Source organism: Neopsephotus bourkii, unplaced genomic scaffold (assembly GCF_033783945.1).
Source record: "Neopsephotus bourkii isolate Nb327-2 ecotype Australia unplaced genomic scaffold, CSIRO-AGI_Nbou_v1 NB_272, whole genome shotgun sequence".
NCBI lineage: Eukaryota > Metazoa > Chordata > Aves > Psittaciformes > Psittacidae > Neopsephotus > Neopsephotus bourkii.
The window spans coordinates 12,771,113-12,786,756 of NW_026900781.1; the positions used below are offsets into that span (position 1 = coordinate 12,771,113).

General features: G+C 39.3%; 1 protein-coding gene across 5 annotated transcripts in view; it reads right to left on the reverse strand.

Moving 5' to 3' along the window:
- Positions 1–1,961: 1,961 nt before the first annotated feature.
- The window catches only part of MYLK4 (myosin light chain kinase family member 4), a 57,847-nt gene continuing 44,164 nt past the window's right edge, over positions 1,962–15,644 (reverse strand). For 2 of the 5 annotated variants that reach the window (XM_061346628.1, XM_061346624.1), the window contains exons 9-15: positions 13,441–13,511; positions 12,568–12,696; positions 11,905–12,057; positions 11,479–11,551; positions 9,428–9,503; positions 5,018–7,156; positions 1,962–4,935 (exon numbers count right to left, since the gene is read on the reverse strand). In XM_061346628.1, the coding sequence (XP_061202612.1) occupies positions 9,456–9,503; positions 11,479–11,551; positions 11,905–12,057; positions 12,568–12,696; positions 13,441–13,511 (474 nt within the window). In that variant the 3' untranslated portion in view covers positions 1,962–4,935; positions 5,018–7,156; positions 9,428–9,455. Of the gene's footprint in view, positions 4,936–5,017; positions 7,157–9,416; positions 9,504–11,478; positions 11,552–11,904; positions 12,058–12,567; positions 12,697–13,440; positions 13,512–15,644 lie in introns of all 5 variants that reach the window. The other 3 variants (XM_061346626.1, XM_061346627.1, XM_061346625.1) reach the window with 3 other exon arrangements.

Here is a 15,644-nt window from a genome sequence, read left to right on the forward strand (position 1 = left end):
CAGCCCCTTTCCAAAAGCTTTCATTAAAACAGCCCATAAAAGCAGCCTCTGGAAACTTTAGGAGGCCTTTAAGAAAAAAAATAAAAATTGAAATTCAGTTTTATTGAACAAATGGGCAGCACTGAAAATATTCAGAAAATTAAAATTAATTTGAAAATAATTAAAAATCAGAGCAGCTCAGTGTATGTTTCCAAGTTCTGGGTAATATTAAAGTAACATTAAAAAATCGCAAAGGAAATTTACTGTGAGCAGGTGTTTGAAATAATTGAGGGAGAAAAAGGCTTGACTATTAATTAATGGAGACTTATGAACGTCCCTTGTTGGAATTTTTTCTTGTAGTCAACATATTTTTAACCACATGAACTTAGCGAACACATTCTAAAAGTGTGGAGTTGCTTTACAGACACATACAGGGAGCTGAGTGTTATTTTATCCCCATTTATTTTGTTTTCACCAGTGGCATGCATTTAGCAGGAGCTGTTGAGAGGACTGAGGTACTATGGCAAAGTCTTCCCCACCAGCCATAGAAGCACAAAGGGTAATATTTTCAGGACAAAAACTCTTACGCTAGTGTCAGAAGCACTGAAAACTAGAACACAGTGACTGGCTTTAAGAAACGCACATGAAGAGCAAATGTGTAAGGCCTGGTTATGCATAGGAATTCACTCTGGGGTTTCAGCAGAACAGATTTTTGAACACCTACAGAACTCATTAGGGCCCTGTACAGACATGGACTAGGGCCTGATTACAGGCTCAAGATGTGGTCACAGTACTACAATGTTCCCAGCAGAGCAGTGTTGCTACCAACACTGATCACATTAGGCACCCCACTAGAAGACGTTTTTCAGAAGAAAGAAGAAACAAAGCCTTTGTGTGAAGGCGATACAGGCCTCTAATTTGGAAGGCAAGTCTCTTGCCTGCTTGCATAGGAAGGACACCAAGAAAGGGGCTTTGCCTCAGCTAACTGGCACAGCGCTGTTTAAATGATTGGTGGTCTCGGGGCTGTCTTGGGCAGGTGCAAGGGAGCAGCAGATGCATGCCCTGTGCTTGGCTGTTGTAAAATTGTTCTCTGGCCTATTAACTTCCTACAAGCTGGATTGCAATGGCTTTGCTCTATGTTGGGCAGGAGCACAGGGCTGCCTGGGGGGGTGAGTGCAACTCTTTGGTCAATACAACTTACGGCTTAATCACGGGGGTGTCTTGTTGTGTACTTAGATCTTACACCTGCAAAGCTCAGGCTCATCAAATACAGGCTGATATAAATGGTAGCCTTCCAGTTTAAGAAGCTCCTCAAGCATGGTGAATGTCTCAAGTGCTGCAACCAGAAAAAAGTGCTACTTACTGAATACAGGCCGGTGCCAGTCAGATTCTTTCCTGCTTTCTCACCCTGTAACTTTTTTCTCAGTTTTTTCCTTTGCTCTTCTTTTTTTCACGAGCCAGCCCAATTTATGGTTGATTCAAAACTCTGCAGGAAACATTCCTTCTGATTTCAGGCTGTTTTATTAGTATGAACTCCTAGATGGGGTAAGGTTAAAGTACATTCCCCAGACAGCAATACTGAGTAACAAGCCAATGTTCCAAGTGTGACAATTTAGGAAGAAAAGAGTGACACCAGGTTCCTTGAGTGACCAAGCACCAGAAATATCAGTAATCTCTTCTTTCCTCCCAGGTGACCTGGCCTAAGGACTTGCAGCACAATTGCAGCTGAGAGCACCTCAAGTCCTAGTTATTTGCAGAGCAAGCTGCTTTCTTACAACGGGTGAGCACAAGCTGTGAGTCTGAGCAAGCCTTTGACTTAAGTATATTTGTTTCAGTGGAAATTACTCTGCTTTTATCTTCATGTATCTGGAGACAGCAGTTGGAGAAAAGGCCATGTTTCTTCTTATTACTTACTGAATAAGATACTATTTATAATTCATACTATAAATGACAGGTACATTAAATACAGCAAACAAAAACCCTGGAGTAAACAAAATCAGCATTTATTCCTCAGTCATCTTTTTACAAGGTTGCTTCATGTTTTTCACAAAAGAATTCATACCAGAGGTACATGAGTTAATCTACAAAACCAGATATGCAAGCCAAAGTGATATGGTACATGAATATTCACGTGCTTCATAATTCTGTACTCACATTCCTGTCATCTAAATTTAAGAGAAGTTGCTGTGGGGTACCCAAACCTTAGTTCTGCCACACCAAAATGTGATGACTAACTCTAAGGACAAAGCTAAAGAACATATTTACAAAGCATTCTCTCTACCAGTCTTCCTCTAAGATTTGAAACAGGTAGGTAATTGTTCAGCTATTAAGCCTTCATGGAAGGTGAAATAGTCTAACGTCCCTAAATGGATTTATGCAGTTTCGTTTGATTCACACAAGACACAAGGACAAGTACCTATCAGTGATGACATAACTGGTATGTGAAGATGCAGTATCCTACTGGAAGGAGTTTAGAGCATCGGTGCTCATTCATTCACCACTACTCTAGGTTTGACACAAAGCAAAACTTCAATTGTTAACACATATTCAAAGTTCACAAGCTAGGAATTTCCCTGCTCACCGGTGGTGCCACAGGAAGGGATGGGATGCTTCCAGGTCACCATCAGCAGAGAAGAGCTGAGAAACACCTACTTTTCTCACAACTCCAGCTGAAGGATGCTGTCAGTGATTTGTAATATCAGCGTTAAACTGAAGATGCTAAAATACCCTGACTCCTACTGCAGCAGTTTAACCACTGCATAAAAACTGTCTGTTGATGGAGGTTCCTTAGCTGTTAAAAAAATTCAGGTTCTTTTTATTTTTACTGGTCAGGAAAGTAGATTTTTTTGACAGGGAGAGTGGATTAAGCTGAGCTTTTGTACTACTCACATCACAAAAGTTAAACCAAGCACTTCAGTTATTTAATTCTGTGCAGCTACACTGTTATTTCTGCTTGGAATCAAGTTATAGCAGAATTTAGTTTAGGCTTTAACTTTATTCAGCTTCTGACTTTAGAAGGAATATGAAAAAGAAATTAAGAAGTAGCTTCTGTTGTAGTCTGCAGAGTGGATTACCACAGACTTACAACTGCTTATGCTGTGAGGGTACTCTGGGAAGCAACTGGCTGCAGGTGCTCACAAACGTGGACATGATAATATGCACATCTTTCAGCAGTAAAGGTTTTTACCCATTTCAGAGCGTCCAGTATATTCAATATGTAAAGAGAGTTGAAAAGCCAAGTGTCCCACCCTAAGCCAAATAAATTTGCTTCTAATCCAGATGGTAAAGTCAGAGTACTGTAGCATACCTTGGGCAAAATTCTCTGAGGTTTCCTCTAGCTGAATCTCTCTGCTGCATCTATAGAAATGGGAGTAACAGCATCCTAATCCTTATAAGCACTATGTGACATCCGTCTTTCAGTGCTTGACATGCTTTTCTGAGTACAATTACATCTGTGACTGGGAAAATCTGTCAGTCACAGGGTGCCTTCAACTTCCAGTGACTTCCTGCAGGTTTTGCCTGCAGAACATCCCCTTTGTAACATTACTGCTAAAACTGCCCTTTCAGATAGAAAGCCCTCTCCTTTTTGCAGTCCAGCAGGGAGTCTGTATGGAAACCTGGAGGTCAAATCACCACCTAATATAAATCACTATGTTCCCATGATACGGCTTTTAACTTTTACACATCAGGAAAAATACAGTGGTGTACACAGACCCAGTACCACATCTTGACACTTTGTTCCTTCCACAAGTGATATTTCTGTATCACTCTTGTACATGCAGCCATCTCTAACTGCATGTAGGTATACAGGTAAATGGGAGTAATGACATTTAGTACAGTGCCTTTCACACCCAAATCTGCTCTCAAGCACAGTAATTCACAGTTTCCAAATGCAATTGCCTAAACTGATACACAACAAAATTATAATGAGCAAACTCACATAGATGCATAGACGTATTAGAACCTAGGCAATTTATCATTATTACCTAGTAGAAAATAAATAATTATGTGTCAAAACAATAATTTAATATAGCAATCTCTAGCTATTAGTCATTAGAGAACATATTTAAATCATATAATCACTGACTGGTTTGGTCTGGAAGGGACCTTAAAGATCATTGAGTTCCAAACCCTGTGCCATGGACAGGGACATCTTCCACTAGATGAGGCTGCTTAGAACCCCATCCAGCCTGGCCTTGAACACTTCCAGGGACGGGGCAAAGTAAAACAGAACCTAAAGCAAACTTCCACACACCAACAGACACACAAAACAGCATGCTGCTCAAAGTGCAATGGGACAGAATTAGAAGGCCACTAAAAAGAAGCTGTGTCAAGTTATTATTTAGCTAAAATTACACCAGTCAAAAAAGATACAAACATCTCTGGAAACATTTTTCTCAGGCACGTTGCTATGCATAGCAGTGATAATTACACAGCAGTATATATTTTTTTATCCTTACAGTGATATTGGTAATGTGCCTCCCTTTTGACTCAGTGCCACAAATCTAGTTTATGGAGCAGTAACAAGAAGTATGTTAGGGATTTTTAACTCCTCCGCTGGACACCTGAGGGCCGATGCTTATGCTTAACACTGGGCACCAAATGGCACCTTCAGTCACTGTAGAGACTCGTTCAGTCCAACCTCCTCCTACTGTCCCCACCTCAACTTCATCCCCCACTCACAGGAGCTGTTCCAAGGATGAAACAGTGGGACAATTTACAGATAAGACTCAAGAGTGTGAGCATCATTATCCATGTTAGCATGAAGGTTAAATCCCTTCAGTACATTCGCACACCGCCCTGTTGCACAAGCAAGAAGCTAGTGAGGTGCCTTCTCCTCAACTCGTGCCTTATAAAAGGGACTAACCTCTCAAGGTGTGTGAAGTATGCCAAGCTCTTCCAATCTCCTTAGTAATTCACGTGTGTGTATTTCTGACAGAGCGTTTTACAGATGAGCTCTGAATGTGCATAACAAGACCACATTCTCCTATAGCTCCTGGAAGATTTGTGCCTGACTCAGAACAACACACTCTAGCACAGGCCTGACCTTTATAGCACTAAGCTCTTAATTACTACTCAGATTATAAAATATAAATCCTCTTAATTCAACTGAGCAACAGAGCAGATAAGCCTGTAGTCACACTGTTTAGTATAATTAATAATATTCAAAATTACATGCAATTTATTCATACCCATGTAAAATCTACCACATGAAAAACAAAACCCACAACCCAATCCTACAATACTGCCACCAAAGTGCATAATGAGATCTTATTATTCCAGTGGTTTGATGCATTTCAATAGGATCATCAAATTGTTTACTGTGCAAAAAGCTACAGTATCTTGAGGGCAGTCAGAACAGGAGTGGGAACTCCAGCCGTGACAGAAAAGTAGCATTTCTATTTATTTTGCACAGGCAAACATAACTGGTAACTGACAATAAGCAGCCCTGTTTCTATCTAAAAGTCATATGCTTGTTTTCTTCCTTTCAGGCTGCTTAGTCTTTTCCCAAAGAAACTTCCTGCTAGTCAAAGTTTACTTTATTTAAGACTACAAATAAGCACTTGAAAGTGGCAGTGCTCTACATGGTATCAAAGTTACATGGTGAGTCATTGTGTGATAATAGTAATGGGTCTCATATATTTGCAACCACTAGTACAACACATCAGTATTTCTTAGATTCCACAGCTGTAAGAAGCCCTATTCATTTACAGGAGCAGTCTTAAGAGATCTACTACGATGGCTTTAAAACACTGGATCAAACTGGCTGTAGAGAATGTCATGGCCATGATGTCCCATTAATGGGCCCCTTTTATTTCAACATGAATACTATCCAGAAAGGACAAAGGTATGGAAAACATTTCATTGGGTGATTATGAATAATACTGGTTTGTCTTTATGTTGATCCCCTTTAAAAAAAAAAAAAAAAGACATAATTTAAATATAAATACCTATGAAATCTATAGATAAATATATAGAGATAGCTAGATTAATATGTAGTCTGATCAGAACTGGATTAATAAAAGAAAATCTAAAGGCACCACAATACATCTGCATTACTGAATAGAATACTCACTATACTTTGCATTTATGTATTTCTGAAACCAAGCAGTCAGAAAGCCATATACAGCAGGGAATAAGTCTCATTATTTTAACCTCACAGCCTAGGCAACTAAGACTCAGATTCACCTAACGGTGAGCCATACACAGACAATCTCAGGTAAAGAATTCAGCTGTTTTAACTCCCATTTCTTTATCTAGTTAATAATCAGAAGGTCTGGGAGCAAAATAAGAAAACTTTAGAAAAACAGTATTTTCATTTGGAGTTGTGTCCAGAGGTTATAATGAGCAGAGCACTGAATCTTCTCTTTGCCAATAGTCTTAATCAGTCCTACTAGCATTAAACAAATTAGTTGGTATAAAATCACCTTCTGTTAAAATAACTCCAAATTATACTTGCACATTGGAGAAGACAGTCTGCACAGGTACAAGTGAATAGTGCCTTGTTCTTTCTTGTTTAATTAATCAAAATGTATTTAAAGGAACAGTAATTCATCAGGCTAAAAAATCCTGAAGTGTATCATATCACGGCTGCAGCAAACTCTCCTATGTGCAAGGAAAGCCTCATTTCTCACTTCCACTGGTGTTACATTAACACAGCTTTAACTCTGGTTGAGCTAATCCTTAGCTCATTTTAGTGTGACAGGAAAAACAAACTTCAAATCCTCTACATAAGGCAGCTTTAAATTGGCTGCAATTTTTTTTTTTTTTTAATTATTTGACTCCAGTGTCAAATCAACCTTGGATACAGATACAACACAGTGACAGGCTGCCTTCTAGGCTGACATGAGAAACAGTCAATTTAACCTCATAATTTGAGCCTTCAATAAGTAAATGAGGATGTAAGGTAAGATAAAGAAAGGTTCATTATGAATTCAAGCTAATGTAGTGCTCCCAGACATGAAGAACATGGTGCTCCATAAGAAACACCTTCCTGTGACCTGGAGAAATACTTTCCTTCTTTCAACAGCTGAATAGAGAAGAAGCAGCCCAGCAATGTTCTGTGGCTAAAGTGCTGTTGGTCCGTTTAGAAGTCTCAGTCACGGCAGTGGGGTAAAGCACCAAGACTGCTGATATTTTCAAATCTCCTAGCAGCAGTAACCACACAGCAGCTTTTCTGCAAAATAAACAAAACATGAATCCAGTTAATTCAGCAGTATACTTTTTCTATTTGGTTAAGCGTTCTAGGACAACCACATGGTGGTTTCTTCATGCATAAGAAAAAAAAGCAGCGCTGAAGCTTCTTGCTTACAAAGGGTTCTTGCAGCCACCTATTTGTGAGATATTAAAAAGACAAGGCCTCTTTGTTAAGTGGAGAAATGGTCCTGGAGGTCTCTCTTGAAATGCAGCTACTCTGTTTTTTTGCCTCTCTTGTCACACAGATCACAGCATGAAAAGGCATGCTGCAAACCTTTCCATTTATTTGTGTTACCACTGCAAGCATTTATAATGCCAGGTCTAAATCAACTGGCGCTTGAGTGTATTATTTTGGGTTGAATGTGGTAACCATACTACTTGCCTGATAAAAATAGCTAAAGGGATTCTTTAAAAATAAAGCACTGCTATGACTTTAGATCTACTCATTAAGTAAACTCAAATAAACTCCAAAAAGAAAAACACATGCAGAGGAAATAACACTGGAAAAGCCAAACCAGGTTTTCCTGCAAGTTAGATCATGGGTAGGTTACTATGTTACAAAGCTATAAAAAGTTTATTTAAAAATAATTTTGACTGCTGTTGGACGGTCAATTTATCTCAAAGTTGATTTTGGTTGTAATAGAAAACTGTGTAATACGGTGCTTCCTGCATTAGAGAGGGAGAATTTTCACCATTTGGTTGTTGTGCAGTTTGTGGCTGAAATGGGAAATACAGATAAAAGCACTAGTCCTATAACAGTCAGGAAAACCTGTTTAGAAAATTACTATGCAGAAACACACAGGTGAGTGGACCAAAGCTTCACCTAACCTGTCCCACCACCAGTGAAGTGGGGATGAATGCTGAGCATCACAGAGAAGTATTCATTCCCACTGAGTTCCCACGACAGAGGTTGATGATCAGACAATACCATATCAAGAATTCATGTGGCTTCAGAGAGTAAGCAGGATATAATAATGGCACCTTAACCCTCACTGACCTCCAGTGTACCGCAGAAATGCAGTTTCAGGTCCCTGAGATAGCTCACTGAAAGATCAATAGCTTCTGTGTAACTATATTACACTGTATAAAATCTGTTCTAAGCTCACTTACTCAAAACAGAACTGAAATTTCAACCTCTCACAATACTTTTTTACATTTCTGGACGAACCCTGTTACAAACAAAACCCAGTGCATCACTTGCCCTACCAAGCAGATGATGGATGATGGCAGCATTAAAAACTTGCTTGTGGTGGAAAGTGGGCTACTTTTATTTTGGCATCCTGGTTGTTACTCATGACGCACAACAGAAAGGAAATGGTTTTACAGTATGTGTGTTCTCAGCCTAATTCACCTCTTGACCCTCCACTGAGTTTTGGACAGAGATGCCCCCAGAACATTTGAGAGGTTCCCATGGTCTTTCAACAGAAGCACCAGTTTCTGTGGTAGCTGGTAAAAGTGGCTGTGGGAATTAGTGTACTGGTTTATGGAGATACTGTACCGCCTGAGGCAGCCTGATTTCAAAGTGGCCAAGTGAGTATGCTTTGGTCAAAGACCAGAGTCAGAACAAGAGAACAGAATTGAGTGTCCCTGATCCCCAGGGGAGGCAACCAAGCCAGCCTGAGAACCACTAATGAAGTGTTTGTTAAGGAAAGGGCAAAGACAGGGAACCAGAAAAAAATGACAGAGTGAGAGATGCTCTACCAAAATTATTTGGGTTGCTACAGCCTCAAAGGACAGAGGAGTGCTCTGTTAGAACTGGGTCCTCAGAACTGTGGGGCAGCTTCTTTTAGGGGACACATTGCTTTCATTTTGCTACAGTTAGTGGAGCTGCCCTGAGGGTCTGGCTCGTGTCTCTGCTAAAAAGTAATTACTTTTCATATTTCTACCCTTTTTAAACCATACTCCTAACCACAGCATGAAAACCTGAAAGCTTTCAGCACTGAAAAATTATTGGGTGAAACTCTGCCTCGTGAGAGCCAGTGGGAGCATAACCATTCCCTCTAAAACGGCCAGGGTTTGCAGCACATATGGCTTCATACATATGAAGTTTTTTGCACATTGCTGTAACTTGGTTTAAGTGATAGGGCCAGTTTACATTTTGAATACTTTCCAGACAACAGCAGGGATGGTGGTGGTGAATAAATACAGTTTGGACAGTGACTTTGTTTTCAGGTTTTCAGCTGCCCACTGATCCTTTCTGCAGAGGATGCAGTATTTATGTCTGAAGAAACATTTAAGACCTGAAACAAACCTTCTGTTTGGCAGCTTTTTCAGATAGGTTATTGAGCCGGAGGTGGCTGAGACGCAGAGTCACCTTTAGCCGCCTTCTAGGAGGTAAAAATAAAGAAAGATGCCATTGCTGCAGTATTAATTGAAGATCAATCACATTTAAGGTAATGTCGGAACACTGCAAAATCAGCAAGTTTAGCAAAGCTATTTTTCAAGATGCACAAGAAATATGAGCAAAACATAGCGAGGGAGGAGCTAAAAAGGAACGCATAAGTTGTGAGGTTTCTATTAGGGTAGGGTTTCCCCGAGAAGAAAACTGGTGATGGGAAGAAGCACAGCAGGTAAGCAGCCTGTGTTTTTGCCGCATTTGGAAAAGATAGCTTCTTCCCCAGGTGGCAGGAATTGGAGCTTTACTGGAGTCCAACTAAAGGATTCGAACTGTACACTATGAAACCCCCTGAAGAGATATGGAGCCATGACAAACTCTCTGATTTTTACTGTGTATGCACACTTACAGATCTTTTAATAATCTCATGGGCATAGCTGTTCTGGGAGATTTTAATGAAAACTAAATTTTAGTGAAAACTGTGATAACTTATTTGATTATTATTATTTCCCATTTTATACTACTTTTTGTTATTCTTACTCTGTCTAACAGGAACATCTTTCAAGGACAGAGCTGTCAGGGTGCTACTCAGTCCATCCTGCCCAGAACCCACACCACCTCATCAGTAGAGGTACTCCTGCTTTATTGTCATCATAAATTTTGCTCTTATTTTTTTAATTAATGATATGGTGTCTTAATTCTTAATGATGGCTGCAGCTCAAAAGGCACCTTGATATGTATCAGCAGCCTTCCAGTATTGGAAGGGGGCCTATAAGGATGCTGGGGAGGGACTCTTCATTAGAGACTGTAATGGTAGGACAAGGGGTAATGGGTACAAACTTAAACAGGGGAAGTTTAGATTAGATACAAGGAAGAAGTTCTTTACTGTGAGGGTGGTGAGGCACTGGAATGGGTTGCCCAGGGAAGCTGTGAATGTTCCGTCCCTGGCAGTGCTCAAGGCCAGGTTGGATGAGGCCTTGGGTGATCTGGTTTAGAGCAAGATGTCCCTGCCCATGGCAGGGGGGTTAGAACTTGATGATCTTAAGGTCCTTTCCAACCCTAACTATTCTATGATTCTACGATTTTAAGGTTCTTTCCAACCCTAACTAGTCTATGATTCTATAGATGTCCTAGGCAATACAGCAGCATTTTATTTAACATAGGTGTGCTTTGTCTGCAACAAAGGAGGAAGTGAATATTGCACTTCAAATGCTGTAAAGATTCTGACACCTGGCTTAAACTGGGCTTACACCACAAGACATGTTTAAAATTATCTCCTCATGAACCACCAAACCAGAGTGGACTCACTTAAAATCAGCCAACAGGAAGCTCATCAACAGTGTGGCTCTCCTGAACTCACTGACTACTTTTACAGAGGAATAATCAAAACAACTTAAAATCTTATTGATCCTCCAGCTCAGCCCAACTGAATTGTTCGTGTGAAAAAACAACTGCTTCTTTTGTGTTGGCCACTAAGCTGGCTACCCTCAAAGGGCAAGACGCTGCTTAGGTACAAAGATATATACAGGGTGAGGTCCCAAGCTCTGTTGGACAGGTATCCCTTGGGAAGAGGTAGGATGAAATCTAACAGCACTCATGGGAGACTTGAGGAGAATCTGAAAGGGTTTTCAAAACAGGAACCAGAATCATCCCCAGCTGGAAAACTCTTTTCCTATGGTAATGCAGTGCTTATTTTGTAAAAGGTCTAATTTTGCTAAGAAATTGCTTAGTAATTGCATGATCTTATATTTCTTATCAGATGTGCAAGAACTGGTGAGCAAGTATGAGCATGCAAATCGTAACAAAAAAATAAGGCAAAGGGACACACGTGGCTCACAGTGGCAAGAAATGCAGCAGCAAGGAAGATTCAAAAACAGTTAAGAGAAACGTTAAAGCAAAGAGTGATGTGGCAACACAAGAAGGCAACAGCAGATCTACAGTACACAAGGATATTTAAATTTAGAGACCTGGAGTCTGCAGTGGAGCCTGTGGTCTGATAACCATGGGTGTTTTAAGGCAGCAGTTGCGCTTAATCTCCAGCTAAAGGAAAACCAGAATTCTATTAAGAGTTTTTCCCAGAATCTTACAATTCAATTATCTCCTGTAGGTCATATGTTCTGCCATCATGTAATGCTGTCATTTCTGTATACTATGCCAGATGGCAGCTAATCCATAAAGTAAGTAAATTTTGCTTCACAGCAAAAATGCATTCAGATAACTTCAGAGCATTTTATGGATACAATGAACAACATGAATGAAGTGGCATTGTGATATTCTATGTGGACATAAAAAAATAGTTAAGTCATGACAGTTCTGCAATAGAGCAGCACAAGTGACATAACCATGACATGATGGCATGGAACACACATTTCAAAGATAGAGGGATTATATACCATTTATCCTTGATGAGAAGCTTTGAGATGAAATCTTTGGCCTGATCAGAAACATCTTGAAATTCCTCATCTTCAAAATCCCAGCTACAGGACAGGATGTTGTTGAGTGTCTCATTATCATCATCACCCAAAAAAGGAGACAATCCACTGAGGCTAAAGTAAAAAGAAATATGTTCAATCTTCCTATCTTTTCTCCTTTCTGTGCATGACCTCCAATGTGTCACTTACAACTGTTCTGCCATTCCTGGCCTATCTTGCAACATATTATTGTCTAAAAAAGTCTCCAGACTATTTCCATTATCTCTTCTATTTACTTGTTTAAATAACCACTCTTCTTCCCTGATAAACCAAGTATTACTGTCTTTCATGGTGGGTCATATTTTCTGGCCACTCTTGCACATACCTATTGGGAACTTACCAAGCAGTCTACGTTATTCTGGAAGTGTGATGTTCAGTCATGAGAGATGTGCAATGAAACAAAGAAGAAAACTTGATGGTGATTAAAAAAGTGGAGAGAATACTGAATACAGAATTTGGAAAGAAGCCTACATTTTCTATTTTGGGTACAGATTTTGTCCATCTTCCAATATAACAACAAATTTGGACTACTGACTCAGTTCAACCTAGAAACAGCTTACAAAGCAAATACTGAATCCTACTCACAGCATATAAGCAATGACTCCTAAACTCCACATGTCTGTAGGAAAGGAGACGCACTCATAATTCACAACTTCAGGAGCAAGAAATTCTGGAGTCCCAAAGTTAACTCGAAGTTTTTCCCTGGGTTGATATCTATGAAATGGAAACATTAACAGAAGACATCAATTACAGATCTAATTAAAGTTGCATCTCGTAAGTTGTCTAGTACTTGGAGGGATTTCAGAAGCATACAGGAAATTCAGTAGGAAAACAAGGACAGACAGAGGTACAAATTAAAAATAAATATACCCATATATAGAATGAAAAATATTTGCAAGCTTCTTATCATACTTTAGGGCAAACCTGAACAACTATAACAAAGGAAGATACTCAGATTTCAAGGATTCCTCAGAACAGCTGTTATCATCGTTTGGGGACTTCTCCATATCATAGGCACGGAATTTTTAACCAGTAAATCCTTCACTGAAGTTATGGTACCTAATTAAACTAGAAAGTGATATAGCATGGGATATGTTGTAACAGTCCTTCATGGTCTCTTACACTCTTTTTTGAAGAATCTCATAATATTGGAGACAGGAGACCAGATAAGATGTACCACTGATTTTGTCCATTTTAGCGGTTCCAAGACACTTATGTGCATGCTTAAGTCAGAATCAGCCCTCTTTCAACCTTCTACCTGAAAAAAAAAAGGCTTCAAACAAATCTTTTTTACTCCAAACGATCCTTATTAAAAGATAACCCTGGTTAAAAGAGACATGCTAAATCTGTCCTAAGAGCAGCAGGAGATCATTATGTATTAAATTCCATTGCAGAGACGCAAGACCTTTTTCATTGTTTCCTAATTCACTTACGATTAGCAAGAACACATGCACGTACCTTCTTGCCAATCCAAAATCAATAATTTTTATTTGATTTGCTGCTCTGTTCACACACAGGATATTCTCGGGCTGCAAAGAGAAAGCAAAAAATACTTTAGTGAGAAACAAGCATCAAAAAATGGGCTTCTAGAAAACCGTAGGGAGAAAAATACTAAAACCACAGCAAATATCTTATAAGCAATTTTTGCTTTCCTTCTTGTTCAGATTTTTCTGCATAGGTACCCCCCTGCTATCACACAACAGCTGGGGTCGTGTGTTCTGCGCCTTGCAATTGCTTTTCCTTCCCCTTATCTTTTCAATTTGACATAAGGCAGCAGTTCAGATAAAGAACTAAATAGGGGGAGGGAGATGGACCTTGCAGACTTCCAAAGTCAGGTATCAGGATGCTGGCACTGTGGTTTTAAGACCTTAATAAGCTGACACTGATTAAAAAAAATATAATAATTTCTTGGGCTTTGAAGTTTGTCTTACAGCTTTAAGTTTCTGAGTTCACAAATGTTCTGAAGTAATTGCTTGAACACTGATATATTAAGCTAGTCATGTCAACTTTATGCTTTTCTCATATATTTTAGCAAAAGGTAGGATTCACAGGTTAAATCCCTCTGGGGATTTGCATAAGGTCAAATGTTGTTCTTCACTTCCCTGGCAGGAATCCACTAACTTCCTAGATTACGCCAAACTCATACAGAAGGGACTGAGAACAGAATTTAGCCAATTGTCTTTGAAATGTAAATACCTAAAATACAGTCTCATATTCACTGCCAGCAGTTTTATAGCTACTCTGTCTTGTTGCTCACTGAATCCTCTTTGAAACAAAACAGGCCTCAACACTTAAAACATTAGTTAACCTTTGTCACCATTGCTAATTCATTTTACATGTTGGACTTTTAAACACCATAGGACTTTTAAACACCAGATGTCCATAGTTTCTGAGGTCTGGATGATTATGGTCAGGATGATTTTCTTTCAATTTCAAGCTTTCTTTCCCAAACTCATTTGTTACTGACAGCAATCTATGAACAAGCAAAACAGAAGGGAGAAGCCATAGCTGGCAAGCACACAAAAAGAAGTCGCTGGGAAGAATTTCTTGGGTTGTATATGTATCTTTTTGTCAGTTCTTTGACCTCATATTAAAACTGTGCCATCTCCAAGGTCATACTTAATGTGTCCCAAAGAACCATGCAAACTTCTGCTTGACAGGTTTCTTAGGTAATTGGATGTTTATAAAAAAAAGAGAAAAGTGAGTCTGGTCATTGAACAGCAACTGAAGCAGGTCCCAGCAAGCATCTGCTCATTTGCTTAACCACTGCAATAATATATACGCTAATAACATTAAAGATGTACTATATTAACCCAGTAATTACAAGCCAAAGCCAGCAGCCGTAATAAAAATCTCACCAAAGAGAAAACCGTCTAGTGCACTTTTTGCATATTTTTGCTTTGTTGCAAAGCTCAAGGATCACTAGGAAGCTTTACAGCCAGTCATAAAACTAAAGACATCATCCCATTTTATTCCTGCACTGAACAGAGGTAAGAAACGAGCCTATTATTTGATAAAAACTTGGGTTAAAGAAGAAAGAGACAACTTAAATATACAGCCTACTGAAAAAATACCTTTACAACAAACTGGTTGTGTTGGGGGGGCAGTTAACCAAAGTAAGAATTTGCAATTGGTGGATTGGATTTTAAAAATAAGTGAGGGGCCTTTTCGTGTATATAGCTGAATAGTTCTGATAACTAAGCAAGTACATGGCAACCTGCCACCCTTCTCTGGGCTTTCAGCTACAGTAGCAATTATTGCCTAACCCAACATTGATGTTCTGCATTTGTTACATCAGCCACTGACTATTTTTATTTATTCCTTTCATTTCAGCAAGTACATTTTAATGTATTTTCTCTTAAGCTGGCTATCTATTGCTGCCTTTTCATGACTACAACAGAATAGTGTAGTCCTCAGAAACATGTGAGGACTTCTACTGATCCTGAATGACCCTTGAATTTAGTTCCACTCACTCATGCCTTGGTTTCTGCATGGTAAAAAACTGAGACAATTGCAACCCTATGGCCTACATGTAAAACAGAGATCTTGTGCAGTTGAATTAAATAAGATATGCATACTATTTTGAGATCCAAATATCAAAGTTGAAAATAGCAAGATACTTGTAGTCAGCTGCTGGCTTTCTGTAAAATCAGTCTGTGGAA